Source organism: Dermacentor variabilis, chromosome 4 (genome assembly GCF_050947875.1).
Source record: "Dermacentor variabilis isolate Ectoservices chromosome 4, ASM5094787v1, whole genome shotgun sequence".
Classification (NCBI taxonomy): domain Eukaryota; kingdom Metazoa; phylum Arthropoda; class Arachnida; order Ixodida; family Ixodidae; genus Dermacentor; species Dermacentor variabilis.
The window spans coordinates 153,357,530-153,372,708 of record NC_134571.1 but is presented as its reverse complement, the minus strand read 5'-3'; the positions used below and the strand labels follow the sequence as shown (position 1 = coordinate 153,372,708).

At 46.6% G+C, this 15,179-nt stretch overlaps 1 protein-coding gene across 2 annotated transcripts in view; it reads right to left on the bottom strand.

Annotated features, from left to right (window-relative positions):
- The window catches only part of LOC142579899 (cell adhesion molecule Dscam1-like), a 204,079-nt gene that overhangs the window by 100,603 nt on the left and 88,297 nt on the right, over nucleotides 1–15,179 (bottom strand). For both annotated transcript variants that reach the window (XM_075690570.1, XM_075690571.1), the window contains exon 5: nucleotides 11,240–11,389. In XM_075690570.1, the coding sequence (XP_075546685.1) occupies nucleotides 11,240–11,389 (150 nt within the window). The remainder of the gene's footprint in view (nucleotides 1–11,239; nucleotides 11,390–15,179) is intronic.

Genomic DNA, 15,179 nt, shown 5'->3' with positions numbered 1-15,179 from the left:
CTCCTTTTTCTGCAGTTAACGAAGGCTTTGCAGCTAGCCCGTGTTCGCTCCGTCTCACTGTCGTACGCTTGGGTGGCAGCTCGAAACCGACGTGTTTTCGAACTGCAGGCCGTTGATCTAAGGATGCAGTGATTGAGTTATAGGTACACGTACATCAGACACACGTACTGCCGGCCAAAAAAGTAAATGGACCACGGCCTATGTGGCCGGAGCGGCTGCGGGGCCACACCGGGGCGCTGATATCTCGCTCCGCGCGCTGATGGCGAGAGTGCCTTGAGTGACGCCAGACTTCGCCCTCACTCTCATGCGGGGCCTCATCACGATTGATAAATTTGTAGTGCACCGTTCGGTTGCTCTGGTGCTGACGGTCGCTATGAAGGGGACCGTGCATCGCCAGTAGTCCATCACATGGCGCTGTGTGCAGTAGCGGGCGGCCGTAGGACATCAAACCGCGGCACTCAGAGGGAACGGAGACTCGATCTGATTGTTGTTTTGCTTTCATTCACCTTATACTTCATATTAGTACATGTCGCCGGCGTCCACCACTGCTCGATTTTAGGCAACATCGCGCAAGTAGCCGCAACCGCGGCTACAGTGACGCGCGCTCTTTCACCTCGGGGCGAAAGAGAGTGGGAAGCGCTGTACGGACGCACGGACATCCGAAGCTATAGCGGCGGCGCTCTCGATGTCAAGGCAAGTAAGCCAAGTAATCGCGGTCGGCGACAACTTTTTATCGCACTGAGGACCCCTTCAAGCCATGGAATGCTTCCGTGAATAAACGGTCACGGCTGACTAGTTATTCCGATTCGTCGTCCCAATTATATCTTCCTGGCCGTACTTTTGTAAAGTTTCATAACGTCCTACGCATTGTAGTAGCTATTAAAGCAGTTTTCAGAGGCATCGCTGATAAAAATAAACGCACTGCTGGAGACAATGCCGAAAAAGTTATCTTGACAGAAAAGCAGTGTCCTCAGTAAAGCTAGGCGCCTGTAACTTATCCCACCGGCGTGAAAGAGCTCGCACCACCGTAGCCGCCGTTGTGGCTACTTGCGTTACGTTGCCTAAAATCTAGCAGCGGTGGACGCCGGCGACATGCATTAATATGAAGGATAAGGTGAATATAAGCAAAACAAAAAGCAGAACGGGTCTTCGTTCCTTCTCAGTGCCGCGGTTTGATGCCCGGCTGCCGTCCGGTACTGTGCGACAGCGCCATGTTTTAGACTACCGGCGATGCACGGTCCCCTTCGTCGCAACCGTCAGCACCAGAGCAACTGAACGGCCCGCTAGAAATTTATCAAGCGTGATAAAGCCCCGCGTGAGAGTGAGGGCGAAGTGTGGCGTCATTGGGGGCATTCTCGTCGTCAGCGCGCGGAGCGAGATAGCAGCGCCCCGGTGTGACCCCGCAGCGGCTCCGGCCTCCTAAGCCGTGGTCCGTTTACTTTTGTGATCTACAGTACATGCCCTTATTGCTCTCACCATCGCGAGCAATGTTGTTTTTTGTGTGACACTTTTCGCTGGTCACAGGTGGCGTGCATTTTCATGAGCCAGCAGCGTCCCCAGCTCCTTAGGGTCAAAATGAGAAGCACCATCAGCCACGACAAACTTTATGAAATTGAAGCCCAAGCACGCCGGCCCGAAATTTTATGGTTATGAGAGGTACCCGATAACCTGCTTTTTCATGTCTTGTGAAGTGATGGCACAACACCAACTCATCAATGTCGCCGGTGGGCGACGTGATCGCGGCGAGCAGGGGTCCTCGAGCTATCGCTTTCGAGTATGCAATAACGCGCGATTTCCCGTCTTGTCATCGTACGCGTCGAAGGCCATCTGTTGCGCTGCGCGAGGTGAGGTTGGCCCAGTACGCGTCCTGCGCCGAGTCGTTCGAGAGTGATCGTATCCCTGAATGCAGCTATATATTTTCAAGCTGGCAATGCATAAATGGGCCGACTACGCCACCGCGCGCCGGCCTCGCCGGGCGCTGCCATGCTGGTAGCATGTTTACATTTGTCCAGCTGCCCCGGCGTGCGATTTTGCAAATTTTGGGCAGGGTTGGATTGTCTTTGGATCCCAGCCCACGTGACTTCCTATCAGCACCGGAACTAGCGTGCTGCCAGCAGGCTGCTAGAACTCCTAAAATCGAAAAGGCCCACTGTCGAGGGCTCATTGTTGTATCTGAAAGTAGAGGCCAACGCACTACATAGCGCAGCTAGCGTGACCGAGCACAGATACATGCCTATTTGCGGGGCGCACACCCATCCAGAAGAGCCCAGTAAGGAGAGGAGGTACCAGGCCAGTAGCACTGCGCGAGTGCGCGTGTGAGAGAGCGCGCGCATGCGCGAAGAAAAGAATAATGGCCGAGCCAAAATCAACCAGCGAGTCGGCGCGTGGGGGCAGGGTGTCGAAACGAAATGTTTTTTGTTCTTCCTTTTACTTTCGTTCCACTGTAAGAAAATTTCCGTTCCGGTTCTGCTCTGGAACGAAAAAAGAAAGGATCCGAAACGGTTCATAACAGTTTTGACTCGCATGCAAAAATATTGAAGCGAAGTAACAATAAAAACCTTTATTTTTTCAATACGTGAATCATGAATTCTGAGATCATGGTTATTGCCTTGACTCAAGGCACTGAGCATGATCTCAGAAGCAGCACGCCAGCGAGCATACTCGCTGCAATGCGAAATTGCTGTTCCGATAAAACGAACCTGAAAGAACCTAAACAAAGTATAAAAATTCAGTGACAAAGCGTTCAACCCCTAGAAAACGAAACGATAACCTCTTCAGTGCTCGTCCTGGGTTTTGCTACGATGCCGATCTGCTAGCGCACCGAGCGCCAGGTTTAGGTTAGTGGAGCGCTCGGCCGGCAATCGCTCGCACTATCCCTAACTGAGATAGGAGCATATGCGGACCGCTGAGATACGAGCTAACAATTCTGTCGTTCCCTCGCGTCAGTTTGTTTCGCATTGCAGACTTTCCCTTTGACTAAAAACCGATCAAAAGGATTTCGGTTTTATTTCGCAACAAAATAGCAAATAGCGTTTCGGTTACGTTTTCACTCCACTCAAAAACTGCATTTCTTTTCTTTCATAGTTTTTGTTTTCACTCCGTTTCGACACCGCATGGGGTTTGGAGGCATCGGTTAGGAACTCTAAGACCTCGGGCGGACTCGCTTTTGACCTTGACTCCAACTAAGCAAAGGAACATTTCGCAATAACAAACTGGCAGAGGGTAATACTTTTTACCAATGCCTAATAATAAGCCTAGGAAATGCTTGAGTACAAAGGGCGCACAAGAGCACACTGGTTCCGTGCTCTGGGAAAGACAAACGGAAGCCAGCGAGCACGCATATTGAAAAAAAAAATGTTCCCGTTGTAGGTCAAAGCACGCGCGCGCGAACTTTCCTATATTGTCTCCGTACAATGCGCATCCACATACGCGCTGAATCTTAAAGTATTACATACGAAATATTCGAGACCGAGCTTAAAGATCTGCGCTGTGGGCTGAACTTTAAATGCCTACTTTGCATGTTGCTACGTGGAGAACTTCAACACCAAATGCTAAACGCTTCGAAGTCTATAGTACATTGTGTAGTGGCGACGAAAGAATTTAGATATCGGGTGACCTCGGGCATCATCATTATTTTTATTATGAGTATCTTGATTATCATTTTAAAATATTTCTTTTCGTGTGATAGCAATTATATGGACACTCAAGGTGCCCTTTTGCCGTCGGCGTCGACGTAGGGAGTTGTCCCGATGATTCGTACAAAGTCCCAGGGCAACAACACCGTCGCCAAGCGCCGCATGCTGTATGTGGCAGTGAAAGCACGTGAGGGGAGCCGACGGAGTCCGACGATCGACGATCGCTCGACCTGGCGCACGAAAGGCGGTGGGGCGATGTGAGGGAAGGAGGGGGGCGGATGGCGTTCTCTGCAACCGGATCCCTGCAAGTTTACACGGCCGATACACTACTATCTTTAACTTCATGTAGTTGTTTGCTAACTTGCTATTACAACCGATGCTGCGCCTTTCGAGCGAAACTGCGACATTTTCTGTTTTCCCATTAATTGCGGCTTCTTTATAATTCGCTATGGAATGCAACATAATGGAGTAGTCTAGGCACTTTATTTCTTAATATGTTCACTGCGACGTGATTGTAAAAAAAACAATACAAAGCTTAATGGCAATTCATCTGCGCAAACCAGTGAACTCAGTGCTCGGTGACTAGTGACGGCAGGCGTCTACTACAGAAAGCGCTTGTGCTCCTGTGTCGGTATGAAGGCCCACATAAACTTTTGTATATAGACAGAGGGGAAATGTTTGTTAGTTTGTCTGAGTTCGTACAAAGCTTGTATGAATCTCATTATGCTTCGAAGGAAGTCCTCTGATCACTCTCGTTCAAGTGTCCAGGAGACAGACAGCCTTGCCATATGTATATATCGTGTCAAAAACAGCAGATTTCACAGGCTCAGTCGTTTGGACGATTCCGTGAGATATACCAACTGCACTGGTAAACTACGCATGCGCGAAGCCACCTTTCACGCTGGAAGCCTTCGTAGCATCGACTACGAACGGTCGCATAGTTAGGAGGCTGACTGCGCTATCTTGGCAGTGCATCACGCGCGGCCTCAAAGGCCGGTGCGCGTCGTGTTTTTAGACGTGTCACTGTTTTTGTTGGTGTTTGTTGCCCACACAAAATATGCTTATACTTAACAATGTAGCATATTTAACATGCGGAAGGTCATCCTCAGTCACTTAGAGCTTGGACGATGGATGTCAGGCAAGCCTGGGTAGCTTGGCCGAGTCTAGCCATATCCAGGTGTTTTGGCAGCATCCAGAGTAATATAACCCGCCAGCATATTTCTCTCAGTTTCTACTTATTTAAGAGAGTGGGGCAGCCCGAGTTACCGACATATTTTTAGAACACGCTAATGCTAACATCAAGTGTACCGCATTTGCACTCCGAATTAGATTGTTTACTCAATTCCCCTCTGTTTCGTAGACTTAAATGCGACGTGCGGATTCTTCTCTCTTATTTTTTTGGCAATATGTTATTGTACATACGCTTTTGCTCCCGGTTTATGTGTAACCCTTCACGAGGAATTTAGGGTAAGTAAATCGTAATATTTTCCCCATTGCGGAAACCGAGTACCCAGTACGCATTGGCCATTGCGATCCTGGAGCGCTGTACTGGCGTGGAACACAGGAATGCGCTGGGTACTAATGCGAAATTTATAGATATATATGATGAATCAATGAACTAATAGAGAGCATTTTAATGTAATAACAAATAAAATTTGCAACACCACCGTGACTTGCTCTTCTGACGTCGAGATCACAAGCACAGTGCCAAACTAATACGCCACGCCGAACGTCGACATTCTTGAATATTTTACCATGTCATGGCCAAAGGGCAGTTAGTGTTGGTGTCTGAATGTTAGTGTCTGAATCAGTTAGTATGTGAAAGTCTCGCACTGACATCGTAGATGTGCTTTAACCCCGCAACTAAACCTTACACCTCTATCGCAAAACAAAACGTTGCTGTCCGTGATACTATGCCTTCAATGGCCACAACACTGATTTTCCTTTACAATTAGTAGTTTAACTTTCAGGAAAAGTCAGAACTCTGCACCGGCTGTGACTGCCCATTTCGATAGATGTTACTTCTTCGCGCAAGGAGAAAAAGAACATTTCTTTATTTCAACCATGCGTTTCAATCGAAACGACTATGTAGTCTTGCTCAATCTTCCATCTGTGTAGCCACATACCTGCGTCAGGAAATTGTCGGTCAGTACCACTGGCAGCCTTCGGCGACAACACATACAGCGTGACCCACGTAACTTTAGCCAAACATTAAGAATATGCAAATTGCACGTAGGTGGACAGAATCAAGGTAATGTTGTTTGTCAACTTGGACATACTGAGGTTATTTCTTGCATTCCGCCGAATAACATACCGATTCTGGTTTAATTAATCAACTTCTAGAATATTATAATTAGACGAAACATGTCAATAAGAAAATTTGTAGAGGAGCACGTAAAACTCCCAATACAGCTGTCTGTTGCTCAATACGTGCTACATTAAATTGCTTTTCCGAGCGTATTTGACGCCCCCGAATACAGGCAAAGTGCCTCGAGCGGCCTGTCGCGCTTGAAAGGCCTAACCTACGGCAGAAGAAAACGATCTTGTCGCAGGTACCTGTAGAATGATAAAATGCCTGCATTTAGTCCTCAGAAGCTTTTTGCTCTTATTATCTTTCAGTACACAAGGGAAAGTGGGAGCGCAGGAATTGCCTCAACTTTGTTGTCTGTGCGATAAAATCAATACGCGGCAGGTCTCGTGGGGTCCGTTCGAACGCGTGCGGACGACTGCTGGGCTGGTTTATTTCGCTTTGACTCCAAAACACTGCAATAACTAGCAGTCATCGGTTGCCTCATCGCTACTAAACGAATATGAAACCATTACAGGAACGCGTCAGCGACACTGACGTAAAAAGTGCGTCGAAATTACACGAAATATAAACGTGCACTAGTGCAGAGCAACGAAAGGCCCGCTTACATCAGCTATAGGATGGCGGGGCTTCTGAATAATGAACGACAACGCAACTTCAGAACCCCAGCAGAGCCTCTATGATTGTTCAGAGAACGAACCACGTATCTTTAGAAAGCGTACTCGGGACCCGCCTGAAAGTAGCACGTACGCTATAAGCACCGCTACTGTTCGTTTGAACGAACGCCCTGAAGGCGAGTCCTGCCGCAGATTGCTTTGGAATGGAGTGCTGCGTACGCGGGAGCTTCTTCTCAGCCTATGTTTCCTTTTGTTTTTCGTGACTATTCGACGATGCCGGAACAAAACGAAAGAACGAGGTTTTGCTCACTTCTGGGTCGCGTATTTCTACGTTTGCTACGTGCGAACGATGCCGGAGTCAGTCAATGTCCTACTCCGAGCCCCGAGAGGGCCTGTTCGAAAGCACTCGCTTGGAATAAGTTATTTGGATGGCGACGCTATAGGGTGCGGTGGCGTAATGAACACCTCGCACGTCCATAGTTGACGCGAAACGCAGCGATCGCTGCAGCTGCGGTCATTCACATGAAGCCACATTTCGCAGCAGTGTCTTGCCAAAGACGTTCACTCTGAGATGGCACGCGCGGCGCGATGACTGAAATTCGCTGAATGTCTTGCGAAACACCGAGTTACTTTCTCTAACGAAATTAGAGCGCAGGCGCGACGGGGACATTGCCTGACTCTCAGTGCGAGAGGCAGTGACCTGCAAGCCTTTAATGGCACATTGCGATACATCCGTGCGTGCACTCCTACATGTTTTTTGTTCCTCGAATAGAATGTGAAGAGTTTTATTCTAACTTCAGCTGAAACGGCAAGAGAATACGCGGGGGTTCTGAAGTATTGGAAAGAACGCGGGGATACGTCAGCAAAACGGGAGTCTTCATCGAACCAGCTGCAAACGGCTCTGCAGGCAGCTTTTAGGGGCCCGCAATTTTCTGCGTCACGTTCTGTGCGAGATCGGTCAATTTCTTTGCGCAGTACTTTGTGTTTTGCCCGTTGCACCAATCCATCTAATTACGTTTTCGTGTCAGCTTCTAAGAAAAAAGAAAGGCATCTGGCGTTGTCATCTAAGATTGTTACTTGCACGCGTCCTGTACAGCACTAACGTTCAATGGAAATTAAGTGCAGCCGCCAACAGAGCTCCGCCCCCCTCCCCGTTCCCCCCCGTAAGCCACACTGAGCGTTCTGCGATAAGACTCCTTGGGAGCTGCGCATTTGCATACCGGGCAGTTTCCGTCGCTAGTTCATTACCCGTACTGGCATGCTATGCGGCTCGGCTGCAACGTCCCCTTGGGCGCTTCCTCGCCAAATCAACCTAAGGGAACAGCGTAGACGGTGCGCAAGTCCTTGGCGGTATTGAACTGCCCAGCGCCGGAAACAGCGTGCTAGGAGGAGCTAGTGCTGCCCCTAAGCTGCGCCCCCGGTAGGACGGGCATTTAGCCTCATACCAGAAGTCGTGAACCGACAGAAAGTTTCGCGCGCGTACCTTAAGATGATAGCGCTAGAGCAAGCCTCATAGCTCCCAGTACACAGCGCCAGATCATTTCTTGAATGCGAGTGTATGTCTAACTGTTTCCCGGAGCTAGAATTGACGGCGCCAAGGCAACTGGAAGCAGCTAGTTTCGGTTATTCCTGCGAACATAATTCGAGAGCAGTGCATATCACGATCGCCATGTCTTTTTCTAACAATTTAACTTCACTGATTTTAAAACCCTGAAACTAGAGCGACGACGAAAGGTGGTGTACCGCTAACAATTAAAACTGCTGCTTCCAATCATTTCTCTTATATATATATATATAAGAGCAAATATTGACATATTCACATATATGCTGTAGAGTGAACTATGTAATTCGCATTTTACCTATGGTTAAAAGGCTGACTGAGGCAGCTGATACACGAATATTTTTGTTGTCTACCACCTAGGAGGTTCCGCTGTCCTCCAACAACAGTTAGGATCGCGCAATTGGATTTTCCATGCTCAGTAATGCATCTGTGCGTCCCACAGTCTTCACTATATTGTGCCGGCCAATTTATCCGCAGGGAAATGAGGAGCACCTATCGTTATAACTATTGCCGCGACAAAATGTACGTAAGTTGCCTTCGATGCCCTCATTGCATTTTCAATCTTTACTGCTGTCACAAGGAAAGCATGTACATTAAACGATGTGTCTGGGACGAGTGAACTGTAAATGTTTGATTAATTCTTGGTTTTTAAAACGAAATAAACTACCACCAACGCACATAAACACCATTTATTCTAAGTACAGGCAACCTTTTTCCGCTGCACTCCCCCTCCCTAGCAGTAATCGAGTGCTTGCCATGTTCATTGTTACCCTAAACAAATTATATTCGACTCCCGTTAATTCGACACTTGCTGGATAGCAAGATTTTGTTGAATTATTGAGATGTCGCATTAGTAAACCATTCTCAAAAGGAATCAAAAGTAATCTATTTGACGATTTGAAGTAGTCTGTAATGAGTTTTCCTTTCTTGTTCTTGAAGCGCGACCGAACCAGCATCAGGTGAAGAACGCCACATTGTGTAAAAAAGCTGCTTCAACATGAAACGAGAACAAACAAGCAGGGGCAAATGGAGTCTTGAGCAGAAGGAGCGTCGGGCCAACAAAAGCTAAAAATAAATTTTAATAAAATAGCTTCACGGAAGCAGTAGCAACGTCTGCTGAATTTATCTCAAGGTTTCTTACTTAAGTAATACATAGGACGTGTTCAAGCAATTCTATTGTTAAAGTACAAATTATGGATAAGTTCAGGTTATTGCAACACTATAAGTCCGAAACTAATAAGAAAAACTTACCTTGTGAAATCGCTTGCTTGGTTGGAAAACAAAAGTTGTCCTAGACCTCTATTTAGTTGTACGCACACAACCGAGAAGCATGGAGAGTTGACAACTGTCGCAAAATTTACGGCTAACAAGTGTTATTTCATACATTATTGACCTTGCTAAATAAGTTGGCCATTGATCGCACAGGTGTACAGTTGATCTCGTTGAATTTGCTGCAAAGCTTATATGAATAGTTGGCCATTATTTGCCTTCGTGTTTAACATCAGCGTTTATTTCTCTTTTGCTTTCGTTTTTGATCCAGTGACATTCTTGCAATATGATGCAACATGCAGTCCCACGTTATCTTTGGACGAGAGAAGCGACCAGTTTTCTTAACCGGAAATAAAACTGGTGGCAAAACATATTGTTTTTGCAGCCTATACTACTGATTACCACCATTACTGTGATGATTATGTAAAATGTAAAGATGCAGTAGGTGTAAAGACAAGAGCAGCAATAAATCCCCGAGGATCAGGAAGAAAATATTACTTCTGAGAAAGAGGAAAAAGATATTCGTTCTGCTTGAGTCAAGCTCGTAAGGCACAGGCAAAACAAACAAAAAATTCCATAAAAGTGCGATAAGAGATTCGGCTTGCATATATCCAAGCTGCAATTCAGTAAATCAAGGATACCAAAAAACCGAATGAAACATGCAGTTATTGGAGCTTCAAGATATATGCTCTACTTATTGCATCAAAGTTCCTTTTTTCAATGTATAGCTTTGATATATTTTGCAGGTTCTCTCTGATTCAAATGTCTTACTGTATGGTTGTAAAATATACCAGTAATTGGGCATGATGCATCATTGATCTGCTCACAGAACCGAAAACATGACCTTGTTTAGAAAGTTTATTTTTTCACGTGTGTTTGGCATCAGCAAATCATTGTCCACCTCTTTCAAAAATTCATGCAGTACACAGTTTAATGATGCCGAAATTGAGACACAATGCGTTAACTCTCCTTACCTCTATAAAACTGAAGGCTAACTCCATCGGTTATGTCTCGCTGCGCACGAAGATTATCCTGAGATTGGCAAAACTAGGCACTATTTTGCTTGGTCATACCTTGCGCGTGTATGTGTGTGTGTGGGGGGGGGGGGGAGGGAGTACAATCGACCGAACAACGACGACGTCCGGCGGCTTCTTTTTCCCACACAACAGAATAGGCATCGATCTTGAGCTCGAGAGTTACATTGCCCCCCAAAATATATAAATGAGAAATCCCCTTAACAGCAATATAGGCAATATTTCATGTGGAAGACATGTATTATAATGCATGAAAACGGTGCTTTATTTAAAAAGTAGGAAAGTAAGATTAATTTAATTTCCTATTAACGTGTCGGCCATTATGCAATCTCGATTGGTATCCTGTTCCATTCACGAACGATTGGTGGAAAAAACGAGGATAAAGAAACGCAATGTGGCATTAAATCTTTTTTGACACCTTTCGAATAATATGAGCGGGTGCGCCGTTTGTACGGGTGGTGGATAAAATCTTATTTATTTATTTACCTGCATATCGTCCGACCAGGCACTACAGTTTTTACTCCAGTCGTGAATTACATGTTCTTTATTAACTTAGCACGAATCGGTGCTAAAAAAATAAATAAAATACATCCAATTATCTGCCACCATCACTGACCATGTGCTGAGCTACTTTAGTATCACAACCCCACCGAAATACCGTTTCTCATCGACCAAATAAGGTGAGGCGAAGGAGTATTCTGAAGTTGCGAACATATTTCTCACTGAAACAGAGCGCGTGCACTGCGAAATATGGGCCTCTAATCAAAATTCACTGTTACCTTAACAAACTGGGAAGGAGAAATGGTGACACTTACCAGAAACAAATATCTTTCCCGCCACGGTGCTCGAAGCCAAGTGTCCTGTGAGGCGATGTCGCGTTCGGCAACGGTAACTGCGGTCAGAGTCTGCGGCCGTTGTATTATGCACAAGCAATTCGCCACTGTCTAGAAGCGAGTAGCGGTCCTCTGCGGCGAAAAGAAAGAGAAAGGTGACATAGTAAGACAACAAAAAAAGTGAGGTTTAATCAAGCGTCGGCTCTAAAGAGAAAGTCGACGAACATGGTGGTTTAAGTGATTCGCTGACGAAGTGCTGATTATTTCTTTGTACCTTGTCTCCGTCTGTCCTTTTTCGATGCTCATTGTTCACACATTTCGTACCGCATTTCCCGAGCAATTACGCTGGCCTTGCCGTGTTTAGCGTGCACACTTGGTTGGCCCTTTCTTAGCGCGACAACGTTAAGGAATCGTGTTGTAGAAAATCCGGCGTCGGCGTCCATTTCGTCTGAATTCGAACCACGCATATCCAGGCCCTCCTTGTGACGCAAGAAAGTTGCTGAACTAATTGAATTTCTCAAGCTAAAATAAATAGAAAAATCGTAAAGTACGACTTACAACCGACATACATCATACAGTCGGATTGTGAGTTGAATATACGAGAAAACAAAATTATGTTAAGCGAAAACTCAAACAAACCCCTTTTCCAGCGTTTATACCGTTCAGAGACAGGCCACGGCGTCCCCCATTTGGGCACGCTGGCGCCCGAATAGCTCGAAGACCACGGAGCGGTGCGCCCGGTTTCATGCAACACCTCCAGATGCCGCTCGCCTCCGTCGCATCGCGGCCCACGCATGACACCGCATTCCTACAAGAAAGCCCGCCTTCGTGCTTAGGGTTCGCCGCCAGCGTTCCCAGGTAACATTACGTTTGCATACCCTGCAGTAATCGGGAAGCTTGAGAAGCAGACAGGGGTCTTTTAACGCTATGGGGGGGGGGGGGGGGAGGGGGGGAGGCAGAGGGCGTTCCACTCTTAAAGTCGAAGCTTAAGCGTCCTCCAAATTTTTCCTCCTTATTTGTCGTGCTGGGGTTGTACGTAAACGGTCACGTAAATATGGGTAGGTTACCCCCTCAATTATTTGAACAGCCCAGTAACTGCTTTCATCGCTTCGTTTCAAAGCAAATTAACGAATCCTTCTAATCTAAATGACTGACTAGATACGAAGAGCTCGCAGGAGTAGAGAGAATTTAAGTGGGGTTGAGGCAAGGCAGTGAAAGTAGATACCTGGGTAAGCAAAGAGGTGCCAGAGGCTCCGATTTGCTCACTTCCCCTGGCTCAGCTTGTTCTAGCTGGTGAAAAATCGCGGCGGTGTACAACGATTGGCGAAACATACCGCTAAAATGGATGCTCAGCAAAGCCGAGTTGCCGTACACAAGCCGTACAGGGCTCGACTATGTTTTGCTGTCATGGATTTTTTTGTTACGTAAGGAAATACATTCTCCCCGGGAGCTACAAGTAGCTAGCGCCAGAGAAATGTAGCCATCTCTAATTCTTTTCAGAAAGGGGTTGGTTACGGCTATTGCGAAAACAAAAGAGAAAGCATTTTTAGCACAAGCCATGTTCAATGCGTTCACATTACTTTCGCGTCGTGTCTTTTCATGGTTTTGTGACGTCACGTGACAGACAGGCGAAATTGGCGGGGCCCGCGAAATTTTCACCCGTAGGCAACGAAAGCGGGGAATCGGAAGTAAATCTATCTCTTTTGTTGGGACTAATCATTATTAATCAAGATGTACAATGTACATGTAATATCAGATAAAGACTTTTGGTCAATTATCGAGCGCTAATGGCAGAAATGTAATGGAAACACATTGCAATAGTCTTACGTTACATCGTCCCTAATTACATTCACATAATATATTCCTACACATATTTGTCCAGCCTGGATCTCAATGTCTACTAGGAGACTCCTGCGGCCACGGGCTCACCGCTGACCCTGTTTCCTATTTCGGGGATATTCTTGCGAAGTTCACCTGTGGGTATTTTTTTATAACTGCGAACTGAAGTGAATTAATGGTAACGTGTCATAGGTTGGAACCATAATTTGATGGATGCCAGAAATAATATATTCAGGTGGATGCTATATCTGCTCGTAAGAAATTACTTCCAGCAATATTTTTGGACCAACAGAAGCCGATATACGTCAAAATGAGGTCACGCCTTCATAGGATAGTGCGGGTTAGATCAGCTGCTCCGTACGGAAGCGAGACGTGTTGGGTTGAGTCTTACCAAAGCTCCCCAACAATCCCAGGAATGATGAGAGCCGATTCATCCAAGGCACTCTTGTTCGGCGGCTGTTCACTTCGTATTGCTCGGATGCTCACAAGGGATTGAGATGAGTTTCACCCTAAACATTGCGCATAATACTTAGCCGAATGCTCTGTAGAAGTTCGGCGTTTGTTACACCCCTTAAATATCACACAAGAGGATTTCGAACGAGAAGTCACTGGCATACCATCAACGCATCAGAAGATTACAGCATTAATTTTGCACAGAACACGAATATAAGACGCTCTCGTTTAGGCTAAAAGCTGAAATGGAGTTCGAGAGGGTATATACCGCGAACAACAAACGGCTTGTGGTTGATATACTCAAATAAATTGCGTCATAGTAAAGAACAGACAGCCGACAGCGGAATAAATTTAGATTGAGGAGTATTTCCTGGTAAATTGTACATACAGCGTGGCACCGGGTAGTCTATGTAGATGTATTGGGAATGCTGGTAGGGCCTCTTTCTAATAGTGGAATTAGAATGGTATCGATAACTGCGACTGTCGCGGCAGATTATCGCAAGGTCTAGGAGGCGTGCTTGAGAGAATATTGTTATATTGTAAGCTCCAGACACTATACCATGTGTTGCAGTGCATGCGGCAGGCGTTACCAAATCCTCACAGCGAGCTTACCACTATCGTTGAAAAGTGTACAATCAGTGCTTTCTACAGGTGTTAGCTTATGAGCCACAAAATTGGCGGTTAATAAAGAGCTCGAGAACAAGTTAACGACAGCGCAAAGGGTGATCGAAATAAAATTGTTAGGTGTAACGTTAAGAGGCAGGAAGAGAGCGCGGTTGACTCGAGAGCAAACGAGCATGGCCGAATATGTTACAAAAGCCTCTAATTGCAAAGTGAGCGAAAAAGCCAGCGTTCGTGGCTGCAAAACGGCATCCAAATTCCCATTTGCTGCGACGCCACGTCACGTGCACACCTCGACGGAGCAGAGGGTGCGAAAGGGAAATCTGCTGCCGCGCAAGGCGTTGCCTGAGGAGGAAGGGCATTGCCACGTCACCTCACCCTCGTCCTCGGAAACCTGCGTTATATGCGCGTTACTTCTCAGCGCAAGCTCTCGCCTGCGTCCTAGTTTCTCCTCCGTAACCCCTATAAAGAAATCAATGTATGAAACAAGTGAATAAATTTGAAAGTAAAAACATCGGCGGTAGTTGGTTTCGAATTTACGACCCCACGCTCAGAAGCAGAGTCTCTAACCCACTGGGGTAGTCCAGCGCCTCCCAGATAGCAGCTCTGTGCAGGCTGCTCTATGATCATCATGCTATCTCGTCCGACATTTCCACTGCCAAATCTAGCGTGACGAAAGCGGTGACGTCAAAATCCCCGAGGCTCACTCGGGAGCGTCCCCATTCGATTATAAGGCAGTAGGGAAAGGTATCTCGACGTCCCTGGTCGAAGTTCGCCGGCCTTGTGCTGTGTAGTAGGCGTTGGCGAAGCATTTCAACTCGTTCGCTCGCCCGCGAGGAGCTCCTAATTCGAAGGACTGCTCAGCGGCGTTCAAGCGGACGTTAATTCTTTTGCATTCAGGACTATTTGAACTGCTTAGGTGTCCTCGGCCTTTTTTTCCAGTTGACATTATGAGAAACAAAGGAGCTGGGCAGTCCATGTAATGCATAGCGCAGATAAAGATTAGAGT